This window comes from Pan paniscus, chromosome 19 (genome assembly GCF_029289425.2).
Source record: "Pan paniscus chromosome 19, NHGRI_mPanPan1-v2.0_pri, whole genome shotgun sequence".
Taxonomy (NCBI): Eukaryota; Metazoa; Chordata; class Mammalia; order Primates; family Hominidae; genus Pan; species Pan paniscus.
In genome coordinates, this window is record NC_073268.2 from 96,123,354 (window position 1) to 96,144,090 (window position 20,737).

General features: G+C 49.8%; 1 protein-coding gene across 6 annotated transcripts in view; it reads left to right on the forward strand.

Moving 5' to 3' along the window:
* The window catches only part of CCDC40 (coiled-coil domain 40 molecular ruler complex subunit), a 66,860-nt gene that overhangs the window by 27,893 nt on the left and 18,230 nt on the right, over window positions 1-20,737 (forward strand). For 5 of the 6 annotated variants that reach the window (XM_063598801.1, XM_063598798.1, XM_003818255.4 and 2 more), the window contains 3 exons: window positions 1,442-1,563; window positions 17,690-17,933; window positions 18,020-18,202. In XM_063598801.1, the coding sequence (XP_063454871.1) occupies window positions 1,442-1,563; window positions 17,690-17,933; window positions 18,020-18,202 (549 nt within the window). Of the gene's footprint in view, window positions 1-1,441; window positions 1,564-3,461; window positions 3,759-17,689; window positions 17,934-18,019; window positions 18,203-20,737 lie in introns of those variants that run through there. The other variant, XM_024926103.4, reaches the window with a different exon arrangement.

The following is a 20,737-nucleotide window of genomic DNA, read 5'->3' on the forward strand; positions in this document are numbered from 1 at the left end:
CGGGATGTACACAGTGTGCCTTCCTAGGCTGCCCAATAATCCTAAGTAAGCGTCTGTGAGAGGAAAAAAAAGTCCCCCTCATCGTGGTATACTTAATTCACACCATTTTAGGTTACGTCGTAATGAATAGATGGTTCAGAAACCCTCACAGCCGAGCATGGTGTCTCCAGGGCGATGGCCTCTCTCATGCCCGGCGCTGCCCTCGGCTCCCCCGTGATGTTCTAGCGCGTTGTGGTTCAGTCACTGTCTACCAAGCTTGCCTGGGTGTCATGGCGTGCAGGCACTTCTGGGACTTGGCGTTCTACAGGATGCCCCAGTTGGCTGACTCGGGCCGCCAGCTTGCTCAAGTCACAGTGCTTGCATTAGGGGATGACTCATCAAGAATCCCAAACACCACTCAAAACAAGACCGCGATCCAGGCCGCGCTGGGCATGCAGGCATCAACTCACTTGACCCGGCAGCCCCGGGACGTAGGTGCTGCTCCTGTACCCATGTCACAGCTGGGGACACTGAGGCACAGCGGGTGAGATTCAGCCCAGGCAGCCGTACCAGCCTTAACCTCTGTGCCCCAAGCATAAAGGAACTCCCCTTTCCCTTGGAGTAAATTCCTGAACCACCCCCCTAGTTTTCAAGCCCCTCCCCTGCATGGGCCCAAGCCCTTACTGCAGGTGGCCCCTCACTGCCCCCCACGATGCCCCTAGACTTCCAGCCTCCACTCAGCCTGCCTGACCTGCCCACCCCTGGCTGTCCAGTTGTGCCTCCTCATTCCCAGTCTAGGCAGCCCTGCTTCCCCCAGCTGGACGAGAGCATCCAGCCCTGGCCATTCTTGAGACAAACACCTCCTTCCATCATGGGCTCCCTACAGGAAGCGGTGCTGGGCCCGTCCTGTGGGACCTCAGCCCGAATCAGTGACACCACCAACCCTGCAGAGGTGTTTCACGGATGTTGGCCAGGATCCCCTCCTCCTCTCCCTCCTCCTCTCCCTCTTCCTCTCCGTCTTCCCCCTCCCCCTCCTCCCTCTCCCCCTCCTCCCTCTTTCATCTCCTCCCCCTCCCTCTCCCCCTCCTCCCTCTTTCATCTCCTCCCCCTCCCTCTCCCCCTTCTCCCTCCTTCATCTTCCCCCTCCTCCTTCTCCTCCCTTCTCCCTCCTTCATCTTCCCCCTCCTCCCTCCTCCTTCCTCCCTCTCCTCCCTTCCCTCCTCCTCCTCATTCCCAAGCACTGAGCACCGCAGGCCCTGAGCAAAGGCTCAAAGCGGGTACGGGTTATCTTGAAAGCTACATTCAGGCTCATGTTTACCCCTCTGCAGATGCATGATCAAGGAAAGTACCGGTGATAGAAGGGAAAGAGGAAGATTTGGGAATGTGAGGCTCTGGTGTTCTTGGGCTTTGCTCGCAAATGAAATGAGACAGCCATTCCTGCCCCCTCCCCTGTTGGCTGCAGGCCTGCACCGAGATCGACGCCATCAGCGTGGAGAAGAGGCGCATCATGCAGCAGTGGGCCGCCAGCCTGGTGGGCATGAAGCACCGCGATGAGGCGCACAGGGCGGTGCTGGAGGCGCTCAGGTACTGCAGGGCCACAGGCAGCGAGGATGTGCGGGAACCCCAGGGGTCCGTGGCAGGCCCGTCCCACACCCCCTCTCTCTGGGTCCACCGGATCTCTGCGACGGAGGGTGCACCTTGATCCCCGGGTCCGGGCTTTCGTCCGGAAAGCTCCCTCATTGTTTGATAAGATTTCAGCGATTCTTAAATCCTTTCCAACACTGCGGCGCTGGGAGGGGAGAGGCTTTTCTGCTCAGATTTCCTGGCAGGATTAAGTAGAAACAGAGCAGGGTGAAGAGAAAGCTATCTTTGGGAGGTAAAGGTGTCCCTTTGATTTGCAGTATCACCACCTGAGTGCGGAAACCCCATCCCTTCCCGATTGTTCCGTCTGAGGGCTGCATTCCAACCGAAATCCTATTTTAATCTCCAAAGGAAGGGGAGGAAGAGGCCTCCTCTGGGCATCCCGTCACTTCTGGGGATGGATGTGCGGCTCAGGGCAGGGCGTTGGAGACACAGGTGCTGCCTTCATTCCTAAAACCACCCAGGGTGACCAGGTCTCGGGACCCGGAAAGCAAAAGCCGGGCACTGTGGTGGCACGTGTCTCACCCGCTGAGCTTTAACTTCCCCTCCACCTTTCGTAGTCTCCACCCCTTGTGCCCAGCACAGAGCCTGGCATACAGCAAGCGCTCAAGAAAGGCTGGACCAAGGAATGAGGGACTGGCTGGCCCCACAGCACCCGCAGCCAGGCAGCCAGCAGCAGTCACACAACCAGGAGATGCTTTTCCTTTTGGGTGCTGTGATTAAAGAAACAAAATGAAACCATTTTGTTTTTAAAAGTTTTTAGACCAAAACATTTTCAAATGAATAATATTGGATTAACCATACTCATTTCTGGCCAGGCGCAGTGGCTCACACCTGTAATCCCAACACTTTGGGAGGCTGAGACAGGTGGGTCACGAGGCCAGGAGTTCAAGACCAGCCTGGCCAAGATGGTGAAACCCCGTCTCTACTACAAATACAAAAATTAGCCAGGCATGGTGTGGGCGCCTGTAATCCCCGCTACTCAGGAGGGTGAGACAGAGAACTGCTTGAATTGCGGAGGTTGTAGTGAGTCGAGATCACGCCACTGCACTCTAGCCTGGGAGACAGAGCAAGACTCTGTCTCAAAAAAAATAAAAATAATAATAATACTCATTTCCTTCACTCCCTTGAGTCAACAACATAAAGCCAAAAGGAACACTGTGGTTTGATACAGGCGATGTTTGGCTGAAGCTTCGTTTCCCCTGTAAAGATGCAGGTCGAGGAACCAGAGCCAGCTGTGGCCGGGCAAGGGCTCCTCTCCCTGTGTCACCAGGGTTGCCTGAACACCAGGACGAGAGGACTTGGCCATCTGCCCACTTGGGCGTCTTTTTCCTCCTGCCCCAATGCTAGGACTTGATACCTGACTGTTTAATTACACGGCTCAGCTGCCACGGGCCTTAAGAAAAGTCAAGGTCAGGTTCTCTCTGAGGGTCCAGCACCTGGCCTGGCTCTCCGAGGCTCATGGCCTGTGAACCCTGCAGCATCCCCAAGGGAAGACGCCACCTCCGAGACGATCCTGTTGTCCAGCTCTCCCCTGCATCCCAGACTAACCAGTGTCCTCTCTGCAAACCGTCCTCATTGCCCTCAGAGACATGGCTTCCTTTTGGTTGCAAACATTGTAAAAATCGTATTCGATCAGGTCTCCTCCTCCTCGGCTCGCAGTCACTAGAACCCCCTCCCACGACAAGCAAAGGCACCTGGTTTTCTGGGATCCCCTGCCTAACTTGTGTGCAGTCGCAAGAAAGCATATGCGTTCACCTGGAGTCTTCCTTCCCTCTCTTGCCCCGTGGGAGCACACCACACACACTGTTCTGCACCTCTTTGCTTTTTCCACTTAACAGCGTGTCCCTAGAGCGCTTCCCAAGTCAAAATACAAACACCGCTCATTCCCGCCTTTCTACCACATGGCATTCCGCTGGGATACTTCTACGGGGAAGCTTCCTGCCCGGGGCATCGAGGGTGTTCGCGTCCGTCTGTTATGGCGGTGCTGCTGTAGATAACCGGGTCCGTGAATGCTAACGCTCGCCGGGATGCTATATAGCCTTTTTTATATTGCCTATCAAGCCCGGAATGTCTGGGTCTAGCGGGTATTGCTAAGTAGGATTGTGACAGTCACGCCCCCGGCAGCAGTGTTTCAAAGTCCCCTGACAGCTCAGCATGTTGTCACACTTTAGGACTGTGCCAATCCGATTGATGAAGAAAATAGATAATCTTGTTTTATAAAACGTGCACGCGCAGAATGTTGAGTGAATATTTTAGTGGACTATGTACACGCATAAACACTTCACAACGAGTGAGAGAGCCTCTGACTTCACCTGCAGCTCACCGCACCAAGGCCCCGGGGAGGAGTGAGGCCATCTTTTATTTATTTTATTTTTATGGGTTTTGCAATGGAGTCTCGCTCTGTCCCCCAGGCTGGAGTGCAGTGGTGCTATCTCTGCTCACTGCAACCTCCGCCTCCTGGGTTCAAGCGATTCTCCTGCCTCAGCCTCCCAAGTAGCTGGGATTACAGGTGTGCACCACCACGCCTGGCTAATTTTTATATTTTTAGTAGAGACGGGGTTTCAGCATGTGGGCCAGGCTGGTCTTGAACCCCTACCTCAGGTGATCCACTCGTCTTGGCCTCCCAAAGTGCTGGGATTACAGGCAGGAGCCACTGCACCCGGCCAGTCTTTTAAAAGTGCAGGCCGTGTAGAACATTGTGAGAAGTATAAACTGTAATTACAGAGATTTGCTGTTTGCACCCAGATAGATTTGAAGAAGCAACTTGGAGACAGGTTTAATAGATCAGGGCCATTATTACAGAAATAAATTATTGCATAGCTTAGGACTTCCAAGCTAGGAGTGCAGTGACTGAACTATACCTCAAATATTGACCTTGAGATGTTCAGATTTGTAGAGCATCTTAGAAAATGGTGACATTCCTGGCTGATGGTCAGGATGGTGCATACCAGGCCAGTACCCTGGTGGCTGTCTGGGCATTTCTGGAGCCTTCACCCTGCGAGATCCCCATGGGGCAGGACCCCCTGGCCCAGAAGCTTGGTTTTGCCATCACACCGAGAAGGCACACTTGTCCTGGAGTTAGTTTACATGAATCGAGCTCACCGGAGCCTGACGTGTAACTGAGAATAATAGCCTATTTATGTGCATGATGAAATATAAACACCAAAGAACCGAATGCTCCACGCTCGGACTAGCAGATTCTTGTCTGTGGGGGAGGACACAGAAGCAGATGACACAGACCCCTGCTCAGGGACCGGCTAGAGGGCGGAATGCCTGGGCCCCGGCCCTGTCTGCTTCCTGCTTCTTCCCCGAAGTTCATGGCCTGTCCTTCCACATGGGCGGGAGGTGTCCCCCGAGCAGCCCTCACCCTGACCTTGGCTGCTTTCTCCATTCCATTCCCCACCCCTCCTCCCTCCTGACACCCATGGCATTTTTTCAGATAAGTTAATACCTTTGATTAGGTTCCAGCCAAACCTCACCCTTTCTCTTTCCCCATGCCTTTGTGTCTCTCTTCGTCTGATGTCGAGTCTACAACCTAATGCTTTGAAGACAGTCTGACTTCCCCGTCCTTGGTCAGGGGGTTGCTGCTGCGGGGGAGGCGGTAACCATAATCTTGCCCCCGTGTCTCATACACAAGCTGCAAGCTTAGCTCAGAAGCTGTGCCTGTCTTGGCTGCTTTTTCTTGCTGTCTTCCCTATTTTTGCAGGAGTCTTGCACACAGTCATAAAAGTTCAGGAGAAACATGAGACATGTTATTCTGTTTCCTGTTTAAGTCGACCCAAGGAAGCAGAAGGGGCCAGGCGCGGTGGCTCACGCCTGTAATCCCAGCTCTTTGGGAGGCCGAGGTGGGCAGATCACGAGCTCAGGAGATGGAGATCGAAACCATCTTGGCTAACATGGTGAAACCCCGTCTCTACTAAAAATACAAAAAAACAGCCAGGCCTGGTGGCGGGCACCTGTGGTCCCAGCTACTCAGGAGGCTGAGGCAGGAGAATCGCCTGAACCCGGGAGGTGGAGGTGGCGGTGAAGCAAGATGGTGCCACTGCACTCCAGCCTGGGTGACAGAGCGAGACTTCGTCTCAAAAAAATAAGAAAGAAAAAGAAAAAAAGAGAGAGAGAGACAGAGAGAGAAAAAGAAAGAAAGAAAAGAAAAGAAAACTGAGGGCTTGCCCTAATCTCCTAGACTTCCTTTTCCCTCAGTCCTGATGATGGCAGAGACGACTCCTCAGAGGCTCTTCCCCTTGGCATGGAGTGCTGGAGCCTGCCCTAGGGAGGGAGGACAGGATGGAGCAAGACACTGAACGCAGAATTAGAGCTAGGCAACGAGCAGGTGATTTCACTGTTTCCTGGGTAACAAGCCCCAGGCTCAGCTCGGTCTGGTGTGACCCCTCAAAGGGGACGCTGTCCTTGCCCCCAGTTGATGGAGGAAGAAGGAGCGGAAGGCAGTGTGGGATGGGTTCGGTGTGGGCGTTGCCACAGTGTCCCCAGCAGGCCTCCTTCTAGCCTGGGGATCTGGCAGGTGGGTCCCAGTCACCACCAATGCCCCATATACCCAAGGACACTGGTGACCCAGCAGACCTGAGGCCACAGACCAAAGACAGAGTAACAACCCCATTAAAAATGTGCCCCCATGGGCGGGCATAGTGGCTCCTGCCTGTAATCCCAGTGCGTTGGGAGACTGAGGCAAGAGGATCCCTTAAGCCCAGGAGTTCAAGACCAGCCTGGGCAACATAGTAAAGTAAGACTTTGTCTCTAAAATAAAATATAAAAAATAGCCAGGTGTGGTGGTGTGTGCCTGTGGTCTCATCTATTTGGGAGGCAGAAGCAGGATGATCACTTGAGTCCAGGAATTTGAGGCTGCAGTGAACTGTGATTGCACGAATGCACTCCAGCCTGGGCAACATAGTAAAGTAAGACCTTGTCTCTAAAATAAAATATAAAAAATAGCCAGGTGTGGTGGTGTGTGCCTGTGGTCTCATCTATTTGGGAGGCAGAAGCAGGATGATCACTTGAGTCCAGGAATTTGAGGCTGCAGTGAACTGTGATTGCACGAATGCACTCCAGCCTGGGCAACAGAGCAAGACCCTGTCTCTCAAAAAATTTTTAATTAGCGGGGCATGGTGGTGTGCACCTGTAGACCTGTAGTCCCACCTACTTGGGAGGCTGGGTGGGAGGATTGCTTGAGCCCAGGAGGTCGAGGCTGCAGTGAGCCGAGATGGTACCACTGCACTCCAGCCTGGGCAACAGAGCCAGAGCCTGTCTCAAAAAAATAAAAAAGTGTCCCCAGACACAGGGGCATGGGTGAGGCCTGTGAGGACTGCTGTGGTAGCTCATGGTGTCCTGTCCCTTCTTCCCACCGGGGAATGACCGTGGCTGTGGGCACACCCCCTGTCCATCTGGGCCTGCCTGTGGGAGCTGGACACTGCCCTCCCCAGCAGCCAGAAGTCCTGAAGGAACCGTGTGTGACCCTCAAGACCAGACCGGGCCTGCCACACCAACCCTTCAAAGACCGCAGCGGTCCAGGCAATCCAACGTGGGTCCCAAAGCTAGGTGAATAACCACGAGGAGCCCACGGTCAGCCCCTTCCCATCACATACGCAGGGAAACGGGTCACTTTCACTTTCAGAAAACAAAGCCTGGACCGCACTTAACTTGGAGGCAGATAACCTAATCAGAATTCACACACCCCTGGGACTTGGAGCCAAAAGCACCCGTGCTCTTACCTGCCTTTGTCCTATTTCCTGGCGGGAAATACAGAGGGCAGACAGGTCTCGGCCCACAGCCGCAGCCCCTTTACCCCAAGATGTGACTCGGTCAGCCACACGGCCTCTCAGCCTCCTCCCAGGCCCTCAGCTGTGGCCACGGCAGCCAGGCAGGCCGACCCGAGGACAAAAGCCACGGGCAGTGTCCTGGGAGAGAACCCGGCCTTGACCACAGGCTGCTGGACACCTCCTGTGTCCCCCCCTTAATCCTCAGAGGCACGGGGCCCAACGCCTGGGCCATATTCCAGATTCCATCCGTTCTTTTTGTTTCATTTACAGACAGTCCCTGACTTCACGATTTTTGGACTTTACCATGGTATTAAAGCAACAGGCAGGCAACAGAAACTGGGCTTTGAGTCCCACACAACCTCCCTGGTTTTCAGCACGGTATTCAATAAATTACATGGATGCCCGACACTTTATTATCAGACAGGCTTTGTGTGAGATGATTTTGCCCACCTGTAGGCTCATGGGAGTGTCCTGAGCATGTTTGAGGGAGGCTGGGCTGAGCCGGGGTGCCTGGCAGGAAATCTGCCGGAAGTGCATTTTGGGGTTTTTCAAGCTTTTTTTTTTTTTTTTTTTTTTTTGAGATGAAGTTTCACTCTTGTCGCCCAGGCTGGAGTGCAATGGTGCGATCTCAGCTCACTGCAACCTTCACCTCCTGGGTTCAAATGATTGTCCTGCCTCAGCCTCTCAGGTAGCTGGGATTACAGACATGCACCACCACCATGCCCGGCTGATTTTGTATTTTTAAAAGAGACGGGGTTTCACCATGTTGGCCAGGCTGGTCTTGAACTCCTGGCCTCAGGTGATCTGCCCCCACTTGGCCTCTGAAAGTGCTGGGAATTACAGGCGTGAGCCACGGCACCAGCCTGCATTTTGGACTTAGGATATTTTCAACTTACGACGGGTTTGCCGGGCTGCATCCCCACCGTAAGCTGAGGAGAACCTGTACTTTCTATTGGTGCCTGCTGATCTACAGAGTTTTTAAAGTACGATTTAAAAAAATAATAATCCTTATCAAGGATAAGTGATTGCGTTACAGGACATTTGAAAAACAGAGAAAAGGATTTAAAAATACCATCGACTTTCTCTTTTTGTGACAAGGAGACTCATTAGCATGTCAGCGCACTCTCAGGCACACGTTTCCCCGAGTGTTAGGAGTTCTGTTGCACAGTTTGTAACTGTATCTTTTTAAATTGGGCATCTTATTTTTATTGTCAAATTTAGACATTTATAAGGCTGCTCCTTCCTAAAAAAAGAAAATGAGTAACTTATTTACTCGAAGTCAGGATTACTGGGAATAATTTATGTACAAAATTGCATACCTCCAGCCCTGGCAACCGCTGTGCCGCCTTCTGTGCCTATAGCTCTGCCATTTCTAGAATGTCATATAAATGGAATCGCGCAGTCTGTAGCTTTTCTTGTCTGGCTTCTTCCACTTGGCATCATGCTTTTGAGACCCACCCATGTTGCAAGATCAGTAGTCTGTTCCTTTTTATTGTTGAATAGTATTCCCTTGCACGGATACATCAGATGTATTTGTCCATCCACCAACTGATGGACATTTGGCTTTTACCTTTGGAATACCGTGAAGAAAGCTGCTGTGGCTGTTCTGAAAAGATCTTTGCATGGAGACGTGTTTCCGTTTCTCCCGGGTAAATACAGGCGCATCTCGTTTCAGTGTGCCTCGCTTTCTCCTACTGCGTGGAATCGCTTTTGTTTGTTTGTTTGTTTTTGAGATGACTTTCACTCTGTCACCCAGGCTGGAGTGCAGTGGGGCGATCTCGGCTCACTGCAACCTCCACCTCCCAGGTTCAAGCAATTCTCCTGCTTCAGCCTCCAGAGTAGCTGGGATTACAGGCGCATGCCACCATGCCCTGCTAATTTTTTGTATTTTTTAGTAGAGACGGGGTTTCACTGTGTTAGCCAGGATGATCTCGATCTCCTGACCTCGTGATCCACCCGCCTCAGCCTCCCAAAGTGCTGGGATTACAGGAATCGAATTTTTTACAAATTGAAGGTTGACGGCAGCTCCGTGTGGAGCAAGTCCACCGGCACCATCTCTCCAGCGGTGCGTGCTCACTTCCTGCCTCTGCACCACATGGTGGTCGTTCTCATAATATTTCAAACTTTTTCATTGTCATCGTCCATTATGGTGATCTGTGATGAGTGACCTTTGATGTTAACTATTGTAATTGGTTTTTGGCAAAGCCACGAACTGCCCTTGTTTAAGACAGCAAACTGAATCAAGACATGTCGTGTGTGTGCTGACTGCTCCACCGGCTGGCGTTCTTCCATTTCTGTCCCTCTCCTTGGGCCTCCCTATTCTCCAAGACTCAACAGTATTGAAGTTAGGCCTACAATGGCCACTAAGTGCTCAAGTGAAAGGAAGAGTCTCATGCCTCTCACTTTATTTTTATTTTATTTATTTATTTTTGAGACACTCTGTCCCCCAGGCTGGAGTGCAGTGGCACGATCTTGGCTCATTGCAACCTCTACCTCCCGGGTTCAAGCGATTCTCCTGCCCCAGCCTCCCGAGTGGCTGAGATTGCAGGTGCCTGCCACCGTGCCCAGCTAATTTTTGTATTTTAGTAGAGACAGGGTTTCACCATGTTGGTCTCGAACTCCTGATGTCAAATGATCCGCCTGCCTCGGCCTCCCAAAGTGCCGGGATTACAAGTGTGAGCCGCCGCTCCTGGCCGCCTCTCACTTTAAATCAAAAGTTAGAAATGATTAAGCTTCATGAGGAAGGCATGTCAAAAGCTGAGATAAGCCAAAAGCTAGGCCTCTTGCATCGAAGGGATAGTCAAGTTGTGAACACAAAGGAAAAGTTTTTGAAGGAAATTTAAAGTGCTGCTCTAATGAACACACAAAAGAAAGGGAAGCAGCCTAATTGCGCATCTGGAGAAAGTTCAGGTGGTATGAACACAAGATCAAACCTTCCGGCTGGGTGTGGTGGCTCACGCCTGTAATCCCAGCACTTTGGAAGGCCCAGGCAGGCGGATCACAAGGTCAGGAGATCAAGACCATCCTGGCTAACACAGTGAAACCCCGTCTCTACTAAAAATACAAAAAGTTATCCAGGCGTGGCGGCAGGTGCCTGTAGTCCCAGCTACTCGGGAGGCTGAGGCAGGAGAATCACTTGAACCCAGGAGGCGGAGGTTGCAGTGAACCGAGATCGTGCCACTGCACTCCAGCCTGGGCAACAGAGCGAGACTCTGTCTCAAAAAAGAGAATGCACCTGGTGGGCGTGCTAGCTCAAGTAATCTCAGCACTTTGGGAGGGCAAGGTGAGAGAACTGCTTGAGGCCAGGAGTTCTAGACCAGCCTGGGCAACATAGCAAGAGCCTGTCTCTAAAACCGAAAAAAGGAAAGAAAGAAAATGTACCTGGTGACCCAAGAGTTTTGATGGAGCTGGAGCTGTGCAAGATGAATGTTGTTTCCACACCTGCGACACAGCATTTATTCTGCAACCCATGGGTTGAGGAGTAATTTCAACTTTCAAGTCTTATTATTGCAGTCATACAGTCGTAAAGCTATAGCTGTCATAGATAGTGATTACCCTGATGGATCTGAGCAAAGTAAGTTGAAAACCTTCTGGAACAGACTCATCATTCTAGATAACGTTAAGGATATTCGTGATTCATGAGAGGAGGTCAAAATATTACTCTTGTTTTTTTTGAGGTGGAGTCTTGCTCTGTTGCCCGGGCTGGAGTGCTATGGTATGATCTTGGCTCACTGCAGCCTCTGCCTCCCGGATTCCAGTAATTCTCTTGCCTCAGACTTCTGAGTAGCTAAGATTACAGGTCCCTACCACCACACCTGGCTAATTTTTTATATTTTTAGTAGAGATGGGGTTTCAACCCTGTTGGCCAGGCTGGTCTTGAACTCCTAACCTCAAGTGATATGCTCACCTCAGCCTCCCAAAGTGCTGGGATTACAGGCATGAGCCACCTCAGCCTCCCAAAGTGCTGGGGATTACAGGCATGAGCCACCGTGCCTGGCCCAAAATATTACTTTTTTTTTTTTTTTTGAGGTGGCGCTTCTCTTTTGTCGCCCAGGCTGGAGTGCAGTGGCACGATCTCAGCTCACTGCAAACTCCACCTCCCAGGTTCAAGCAATTCTCCTGCCTTAGTCTCCCAAGTGGCTAAGATTAGAGGCACCTGCCACTACGCCCAACTAATTTTATTTTTTTAAGGTTGGAATTGCTTTTATTGGGGACAGATGTGCAAGTCCCCGCTCATGGTCAGGTTAGTGTTCTGCTCTTGCAGAGGCGCCAGCAGCCTGACACCTCCATCTGCCGCCCGCCCCGGGTTAGTGGAACATGCAAAGCTCAGAGGGTGGAGGCAGGGGTGGTCGCTGCTGAGGCCAGACGTCCAGCTAATTTTTGTATTTTTAGTAGAGACGGGTTTTCACCATGTTAGCTAGGCTGGTCTCGAACTCCTGACCTCAGGTGATCTGCCTGCCTCGGCCTCCCAAAGTGCTGAGATTACAGGCGTGAGCCACTGCGCCCGGCCCCAAAATATCACTTTTAATGGCAAAACTGCAATTACTTTTGCACCAACCTAATATCAACATTAACAGAAGTTGATTGTAACGCCTGTGGATGGCTTTGAGGGCTCAGGACTTCAGCACAGAAAGTCACTCCCGATGTGGTGGAAACAAGAACTAGAATGAGAAGTGGAGCTGAGATGGGATGGAATTGCTGTGTTCATATGATCAAACTTTAATGGATGAGGAGTTGCTTCTTATGGATGAGCGGTTTCTTGAGGTGGAATCTGCTCCTGTGAAGATGCCATGCGCATTGTTGAAATTAACAAAGAATTTAGAATATTCCATAAACTTGGTTGATGAAGCAGCAGCAGGGTTTGAGAGGACTGACTCCAATTTTGCAAGAAGGTCTTGCGTGGGTAAAATCCTATCAAACAGCATCACGTACTACAGAGAAATCTTTCATAAGAGTCGATCCATGTGGCAATGGATGTGGCAAGAAGAGTCAATCCATTGTCTTATTTTAAGAAATTGCCGTCCAGGTGGGGTGACTCACACCTGTAATCCCAACACTTTGGGAGGCCAAGGCAGGCAGATGACCTGAGCTCAGGAGTTTGAGACCAGCCTGGGCAACACGGTGAGACCTCATTTCTACAAAAAATACAAAAATTAGCCAGGTGTGGTGGTGTGCACTTGTAGTCCCAGCTACTCGAGAGGCTGAGGGAGGTGGTGGCTTGAGCCTAGGAGGCTGAATTTGCAATAAGCCAAGATCACACCACTGCAGTCCAGCCTGGGTGACAGAGCCAGAGCCAGAGCCTGTCTCAAAAAAAAAAAAAAAAAAATTGCCACAGCCACCCCAGCCTTCAGCAGCCACCACCCTCATCAGTCAGCAGCCAGCAACATCAATGCAAGACCCTCTACCAGCATACTTTATCAAGTATGACTTGATAAACGCTTAGGTGATTGTTAGCATTTTTTTAGCAATAAAGTTGTTTTTTTTTTTTCTTTTTTAAAATAGAGTCTCATTCCATTACCCAGGCTGGAGTGCAGTGGTGTGATCTCAGCTCATTGCAACCTCTGCCTCTTGGGTTCAAGGGATTCTCCTACCTCAGCATCCTCAGTAGCTGGGATTACAGGTGCCCACCACAACACCTGGTATTTTTAGTAGAAATAGGGTTTCACCATGTTGGCCAGGCTGGTCTCGAATTTCTGACCTCAGGTAATCTGCCTGCCTCAGCCTCTCTAAGTGCTGGGATTACAGGTGTGGGCCACCGCGCCCAGCCTAAAGTATGTACATTCTTTAGACATGACGCTATTGCACGCTTGATAGACTACAGTAAAGTATGCACCTTCTGTATGCACCGGGGAACCAAAAAAGATTGTGTGACTTGCTTTACTGTGATACTTTCTTAATTGCGGTGGCCTGCAACTGAACCTGCAGTATCTCCAAGGTTCCGGCTCAACGTACATTTTACTTTATAACAAATGCTTGCCGGCCGCGGTGGCTTACACCTGTAATCCCAGCACTTTGGGAGGCTGAGGCGGATCGCTTGAGCTCAAGAGTTTGAGACCAGCCTGGGCAGCATGGCAAAACCCCATCTCTACCCAAAAATACAAAAAAGTAGCTGGGTAGGGTGGTGCATGCCTGTAATCCCAGCTACTTGGGTGGCTGAGGCAGGAGAATCCCTTGAGCCTGGTAGGTGGAGGTTGCAGTGAGCCGAGATTGCGCCATTGCACTCCAGCCTGGGTGACAGAGCGAGACTCCGTCTCAAAAACAAACAAAAAAACAGCTGCTGCGGTGTTTTCCCAAGTGACTGGTTCCAATTTGCATTTTCTCCAGCAGTTTATGAGAGTCCCAGTTGTTCCACGTCCTCGCCAACATTTGGTATTATCAGTCATCTAATTTTAGCCATCAAATATAGCCATTAGCAAATGTGTGGTGCATCGCCTTGCGGTCTGAGCCTGCGTGTCCCTAATGACTAGCGATGGTGAGCATCTCTTCCCCGGCTTATTCGCTATTCCTGTGCCTTCTCTGGTGAAGCAACTTCTGCTCATTTTTCCGCTGAGTGGCTTACCATTGAGTTGTAAGAGTTCTTCATATCTTCTGGAGACATCTTTTATCAGACGTGTGCTTTGAAAATATTTTTGTCCCAGTCTGTGGCTTTGTCTTTTTTACCTCTTTACAGTGTCTTTTGAAGAACAAAAGTTTTAAATTTTTGTGAAGTCCAACTTATTAAATTTTTTCTTTCCTGATTCATGCTTTTTATGTCTTCTCTAAGAAATCTCTAAGGGTCAGGCCGGGCACAGTGTGGCTCATGCCTGTAATCCCAGCACTTTGGGAGGCCAAGGTGAGTGGATCATAAGGTCAGGAGATTGAGACCATCCTGGCTAACACGGTAAAACCCCATCTCTACTAAAAATACAAAAAATTAGCCGGGCGTGGTGGCGGGCGCCTGTAGTCCCAGCTACTTGGGAGGGTGAGGCAGGAGAATGGCATGAACCCAGGAGGCGGAGCTTGCAGGGAGCCAAGATCGCGCCGCTGCACTCCAGCCTGGGCAACAGAGTGAGACCCTGTCTCAAAAAAAAAAAGGAAAGAAAAAGAAATGTCTAAGGGTCACGAAGATTTTCTCCCAAGTTTTCCACTAAAGTTTTCCAGGTCTCGCTTTTAGGCATCTGGTCCATTTCAAGTTCACGTTTGTTGTGGTATGAGCGGGGTCCAGGCTCAGGTTTTGTGTGTCTCTCTCTAGTTGTCCCAGCACCGCTTGTTGAAAAGACTGTCCTTTCCGTATTGAAATCCTGTGACACCTTTGTCAAAGATCAATGTATTGTGTGTGTGTGTCTGTTTCCAGACTCTCTATTCTGTTCCGTTGATCTTTTTGTCATTCTTTCACCAATACCACATTGTCTTTCTAACTAGAGCTTTATGGAAAATCTTGAAATCAGATAGTCTGAGTCTTTGATGTTGTTTTACAAAATTATTTTGGTTACTCTAGGTCCTTTAGGTTTCCATTTAAATTTTAAAACTTGCTTGTCAATTTCTGGGGAAAAAATGCCTTCTGGGATGTAACTGAAATTACATTGAATCCATAGATCAGTTTGAAGAGAATTGAGGCCTTAATAATATTAAATCTTCTGCTTCATGGACATGGCAAATCTCTCCAGTATCAGTATCTTTTTTTTTTTTTTTTTTTTTTTGAGTCAGAGTCTTGCTCTATCACCTGGGCTGGAGTGCAGCGGAACAATCTCAGCTTACTGCAACATCTGCCTCCTGGGTTCAAGTGATTCTCATGCCTCAGTGTACCGAGTAGCTGTGAACACAGCCACACACCACCACGCCCGGCTAATTTTTTTTGTATTTTTAGTAGAGATGGGGTTTTGTCATGTGGGCCAGGCTTCCTTTCTCTATTGATAGTGTCTTATCCTTTGAATAAGTTTTTATTCAAATATTCAGAAAGTACTTTCTTCTTGGACTAGAATAATACCTTCCATATTTTTCTCACATCTCTCCCCAGTCTTTCAATTCTCTTTCCCAAGCAACCTGTTACTGTTTCAGAAAGGTCTTTCCAGATAGATCTCGTTCATACATATGCATTATTCTCGGGTGTTTATCTCTCCACTTAAAAATCACCCGCGGCCGCTTAGTGTGTCCTGCTCTGCAGCTTGGTTTTTCTTGTGCTGTGTCTTAGAGTTATTCCATGTCAGAACACATAGAAATCACCGTTGTTCTTTGCAGTTCTCTTCACCCTGTGTTCTAAATGATGCCTGTGCCATAATTTAATCATCCTCATCGATCCATAATGAGGCCCTTTCCTGTTTTTTGGCTTTTTCTGATCTCATCAGTGTATCAATAAATATCCACACACATTAAAAATAGATACTGGATCACCAGGCACGGTGGCTCATGCCTGTAATCCCATCACTTTGGGAAGCTGAGGCAGGTGGATCACTTGAGGTCAGGAGTTCGAGACCAGCCTGGCCAACAGGGCGAAACCCTGTCTCTACTAAAAATACAAAAAAAAAAAAAAAAAAAATAGGCAGGCATGGGGGCACACGCCTGTGGTCCCAGCTACTCAGGCAGCTGAGGCATGAGAATCGCTTGAACCCAGGAGGTTGCAGTCAGCCGAGATCGCGCCACTGTACTCCAGCCTGGGTGGCAGAGCGAGACTCTGTCTCAAAAAAAAAAAAAATACTCGATGGCCAGGCGCAGTGGCCCACACCTGTAATTCCAACACTTTGGGAGGCCGAGGCAGGTGGATCACTTGAGGTCAGGAGTTCAAGACCAGCCTGGCCAACATGGTGAAACCCCATCTCTACAAAAATACAAAAATTAGCCGGGCATGGTGGCACACACCTGTAATCCCAGCTACTTGGGTGGCTTGAGGCTGCAGTGAGCTGAGATCATGCCATTGCACTCTAGCCTGGGTAACAGAGTGAGAGACTGTCTCAAAAAAAAAAAAAAGAGAAAGGAATGAAAGGAATGTTTAAAGTACTGCAGAACATCTCAGAATAATAGGAAAACATGCCTCACACACACAAAATTCAAATCCTCATGCTGAGGCGTGAGAATGACTTGAACCCAGGAGGCAGAGGTTGCAGTGAGGCAAGATCGTGCCTCTGCACTCCAACAAATACAGGATTTGAATCTGATTATTTCATTTGAATCAGTAGTTTAGATCTGATTATCCGATATCTGTGTTTTAGAGCTTGACGTTAATTACAGGTATCTCATCGCAGCATGCTGAGGGGAAAGACAATAGAATTTGGAGTGGGCCCACTGGTGTTCCCTCAGCCACGCTGTTTCCTGCAGACCTTGGGCTAGTGATTGAAATGCTCTGAGTCTCAATGGCCACATCTGTAAAGCTGGACTATTTCCTTCCTAGGATTATTGTCATGGTTAAGGAAGGTGGGCAGATGAGAACCCCCAGCCCAACGTCTGACCCATGGGTCACTTTCCTTCTCCCCATAATCACAGTACAAAAGAGTTGTCAACTTGGGTGTTCGATAGGTAATAGTTCTCTTGATCTATTTGAAAGTAATAGTCAAGATTTGGCTATTGGGTGCAAAAATACAGTGAGGGAGAAGGAACAAGGCCCAGTGTTCGATAGCATGTCACAGTGACTACAGTTCACGGTAAGTTAGTGTATATTTCTGAATAGCTAGAGGAAAAGATTTGGAATGTTCTCAACATGAAGGAAGGATCATGTGTGAGGTGATAGATGGCCGGTTCCCCAGATTTGATCATGACATGCTGTATGCTTGTGTCAAAATATCGCATGTACCTCTCAAATATGTGCCAATCTATCCATAACAATTTTTAATACAAAAATTTTTTAAAGATTTGGCTGCTATTAAAAGAGTTGGTTTCCTGCTGGGTGCAGTGGCTCACGCCTGTAATCCCAGCACTTTGGGAGGCCAAGGCAGGCACATTGCTTGAGCTCAGGAGTTGGAGACCAGCCTGGGCAACACGGTGAAACCCCATCTCTCCAAATAGAGTTTAAAAATTAGCCGGGCATGGTGGTGCACACCTGTAATCCCAGCCACTCAAGAGACTGAGGCATGAGACTCGCTTGAACCCGGCAGGCGGAGGTTGCAGTGAACCGAGATCGCACCACTGTATTTCAGCCTGGGTTACAGAGTGAGACTCTGTCTCAAAAAATAAATAAATAAATAAATAAAAAAGAGTTGGCTTCCTAATTTATTTCTCTGTGCATTGAGTTCGCCTTAGTGAGCTCCCTCGTGTGGGGCACAGCTCTGTGCACTGGCTCTCTGATGTCTCACACGTAACTGGCTCTCCCCGCTGCATTTCTACAGAGAATGCCAACATCAAGCCAAATCCATCGACGGCGAGATTGAGGCCTATAAGAAATCCATCATGAAGGAGGAAGAAAAGAACGAGAAGCTGGCGAGCATCCTGAACCGGACAGAGACGGAAGCCACACTGCTGCAGAAGCTCACCACCCAATGCCTGACCAAGCAGGTGGCCCTGCAGAGCCAGTTCAACACCTACAGGTTCACCCTGCAGGACACAGAGGATGCCCTCAGCCAGGACCAGCTGGTGAGGCCGGGCCCGCCCCACAGGTCACACCTGGCGCACGGTGGTGCCTCTTCAGGCACGTGCACCCTGTGGCTCCTTGTCTCCAGGAACAAATGATACTCGCGGAGGAGTTGCAGGCCATCCGCCAAGCCATCCAGGGCGAGCTGGAGCTCAGGAGGAAGACGGACGCCGCCATCCGGGAGAAGCTGCAGGAGCACATGACCTCCAACAAGACCACCAAACACTTCAACCAGCTCATCCTGAGGCTGCAGAAGGAGAAGACCAACATGGTAGGCCCCTGCCCCAGGGAGGGGCTGTGCGAAGCCCCCTGCAGCCTGGGCATATGAGGGCAAGCCGTCCTGGAGGCGGAGAGGGCGGAGTCAGTGTGAGCAGAGGGCCCTCCTGTGCTTACCCCTTTCCATGGTGTTCAGGTTGTAAGGGTGATACATTTTTACTGTAGAAAACCTAGAAATAGGCCAGGCGTGGTGGCTCATGCCTGTAATCCCAGCACTTTGGGAAGCCAAGGCAGGTGGATCACCTGAGGTCAGGAGTTTGAGACCAGCCTGGCCAACATGGCGAAACCCTGTCTCTGCTAAAAATACAAAAAATTAGCTGGGTGTGGTGGTGTGCGCCTATAATCCCAGCTACTCGGGAGGCTGAGGCAGGAGAATTGCTTGAACCTGGGAGGCAGAGGTTGCAGTGAGCTGAGATCGTGCCACTGCACTCCAGCCTGGGTGACACAGCAAGACTCCGTCTCAAAAAAAAGAAAACTTAGAAATACAGAAAGGCATAAAGAAGAAAATGAGACAGCTCTAGGCCCACCATCCAGAGGCAACTTTTTTTAAAATTTGGTAAACTTCCTTCTGGAAATTTTTAATACAGAAACACATTTGCACCCACCCACAAACACACACGTCATTCTCACACAAACACATTCACACACATGAACACATGTACAATTGCACATGCCCCCATGCACACACGAGAAAACACACTCATAAAAACACACACAAACTCCTACACACACACACACACACTCAAACTCCTACACACAAACATGCAAACTCCTGCACACATACACATACACTCAAACTCCTACACATACACTCAAACTCCTACACACACACACACTCAAACTCCTACACACACAAACATACACTCAAACTCCTACACACACAAACTCCTACACACATACTCAAACTCCTACAAACACACACATACACTCAAACTCCTACAAACACAAACTCCTACACACACACTCAAACTCCTACACACACATACACTCAAACTCCTACAAACACACACACTCAAACTCCTACAAACACACACTCAAACTCCTACACACACAAACGCCTACAAACACAAACACACTCAAACCCCTACACACACACACACACTCAAACTCCTACAAACACACACACACAAGCACACACCTTATGCAACACTGGACTCAGGCCCATTTTCTTTTTCTTATGTATTTATGTATTTTATTTTTCGACACAGGGTCTCCCTCTGTCGCTCAGGCTGTGGCACAATCACAGCTCACTGCAGTCTTGAATCTCCCGGGCTCAAGTGGCCCTGCCACCTTGGCCTCCCAAAGCCCTGGGATTCTGGGCCTGAGCCACTGTGCCCAGCCCCCAGGTCTGTCTGCATCCGCTTGTGATTAATATCACTGAACTATGACACAGAGAGAACGGGAGCTAATGAATCTTTGCTACTTGTATAGTTTTTCATTTTTTTGTATTGACCATATTCAACATAACATTTCCTCGTGCCACAAAATATTCTTCGAAAACCTAAATTTTCATTTCTGTATAACATCTTATCCTGCAAATGTACATATTTTGTTTACTAAGTCTCTTGTTAGGCACTTTAGGCTGTTTCTAGTTTTTATTTTATCTTATTTTATTTTGTTGTTATTTATTGATTTTTTTGAGATGGAGTTTCACTCTTGTCGCCCAGGCTGGAGTGCAGTGGTGCCATCTTGGCTTACGGCAACCTCTGCCTCCTGGGTTCAAGCAGTTCTCCTGCTCAGCCTCCCGAGTAGCTGGGATTACAGGCGTGCGCCACCATGCCTGGCTAGTTTTTGTATTTTTAGTGGAGATGGGGTTTCACCATGTTGGCAAGGCTGGCCTCGAACTCCTGACCTTGTGATCCATCCAAAGTGCTGGGATTACAGGCGTGAGCCACCGCATGGCCAGCTGCCAGCCAAAGGCTGATTTCCCTGGGGGGCCCTGGAGTGTGACTTCGACGTCCATGGCAGGGAACCCCCGATTGTGAGCTCATGTTCACATCCCCTGGGATCTTGCTTTATCCTTTATCACCTGTGGTGGGGGTGGAGGGGACTTGTGTCCTTAGAAAAAACAATTCCTTACTTGAATTGTTTTTTCTTTGCCTCTTCCCGAGGGGTGACCGCCTCCCCCACACCCCGCCTCAAGCAGGCCCCTTTGGAGGACCCCCAGAGGCTACCACAGGCTCCACCATTTCCAGAGCACATCCTAGCAGTGGGGCCTGCCCAACAGTCCCCATTTTAGTCTCAGAGGAGGGTGACAGATTCCCGATGCCAAGCTCTGCCGGTTTTGCCCTCCTGAGGGGTGGGAGAGGAGCTGGCCAGGCAGAGCTGAAGGGCGTGGTGGGTGTGAAGGAGCCCATCCAGCCGTGCTGCTACCAGCCAAGTCCAGTTCCCAATCCCCAGGCCCCCGGGCCCCCGCCGAGCCCCTGTCTGGGCAGCCCGATAGGTCATACGTGTTTTGCTACCAGTTTCCAGAAGAGGGCAGCAAAGAGTCTTGGACCAACAAATTTGTCTATTACGACAATTTTCCAAC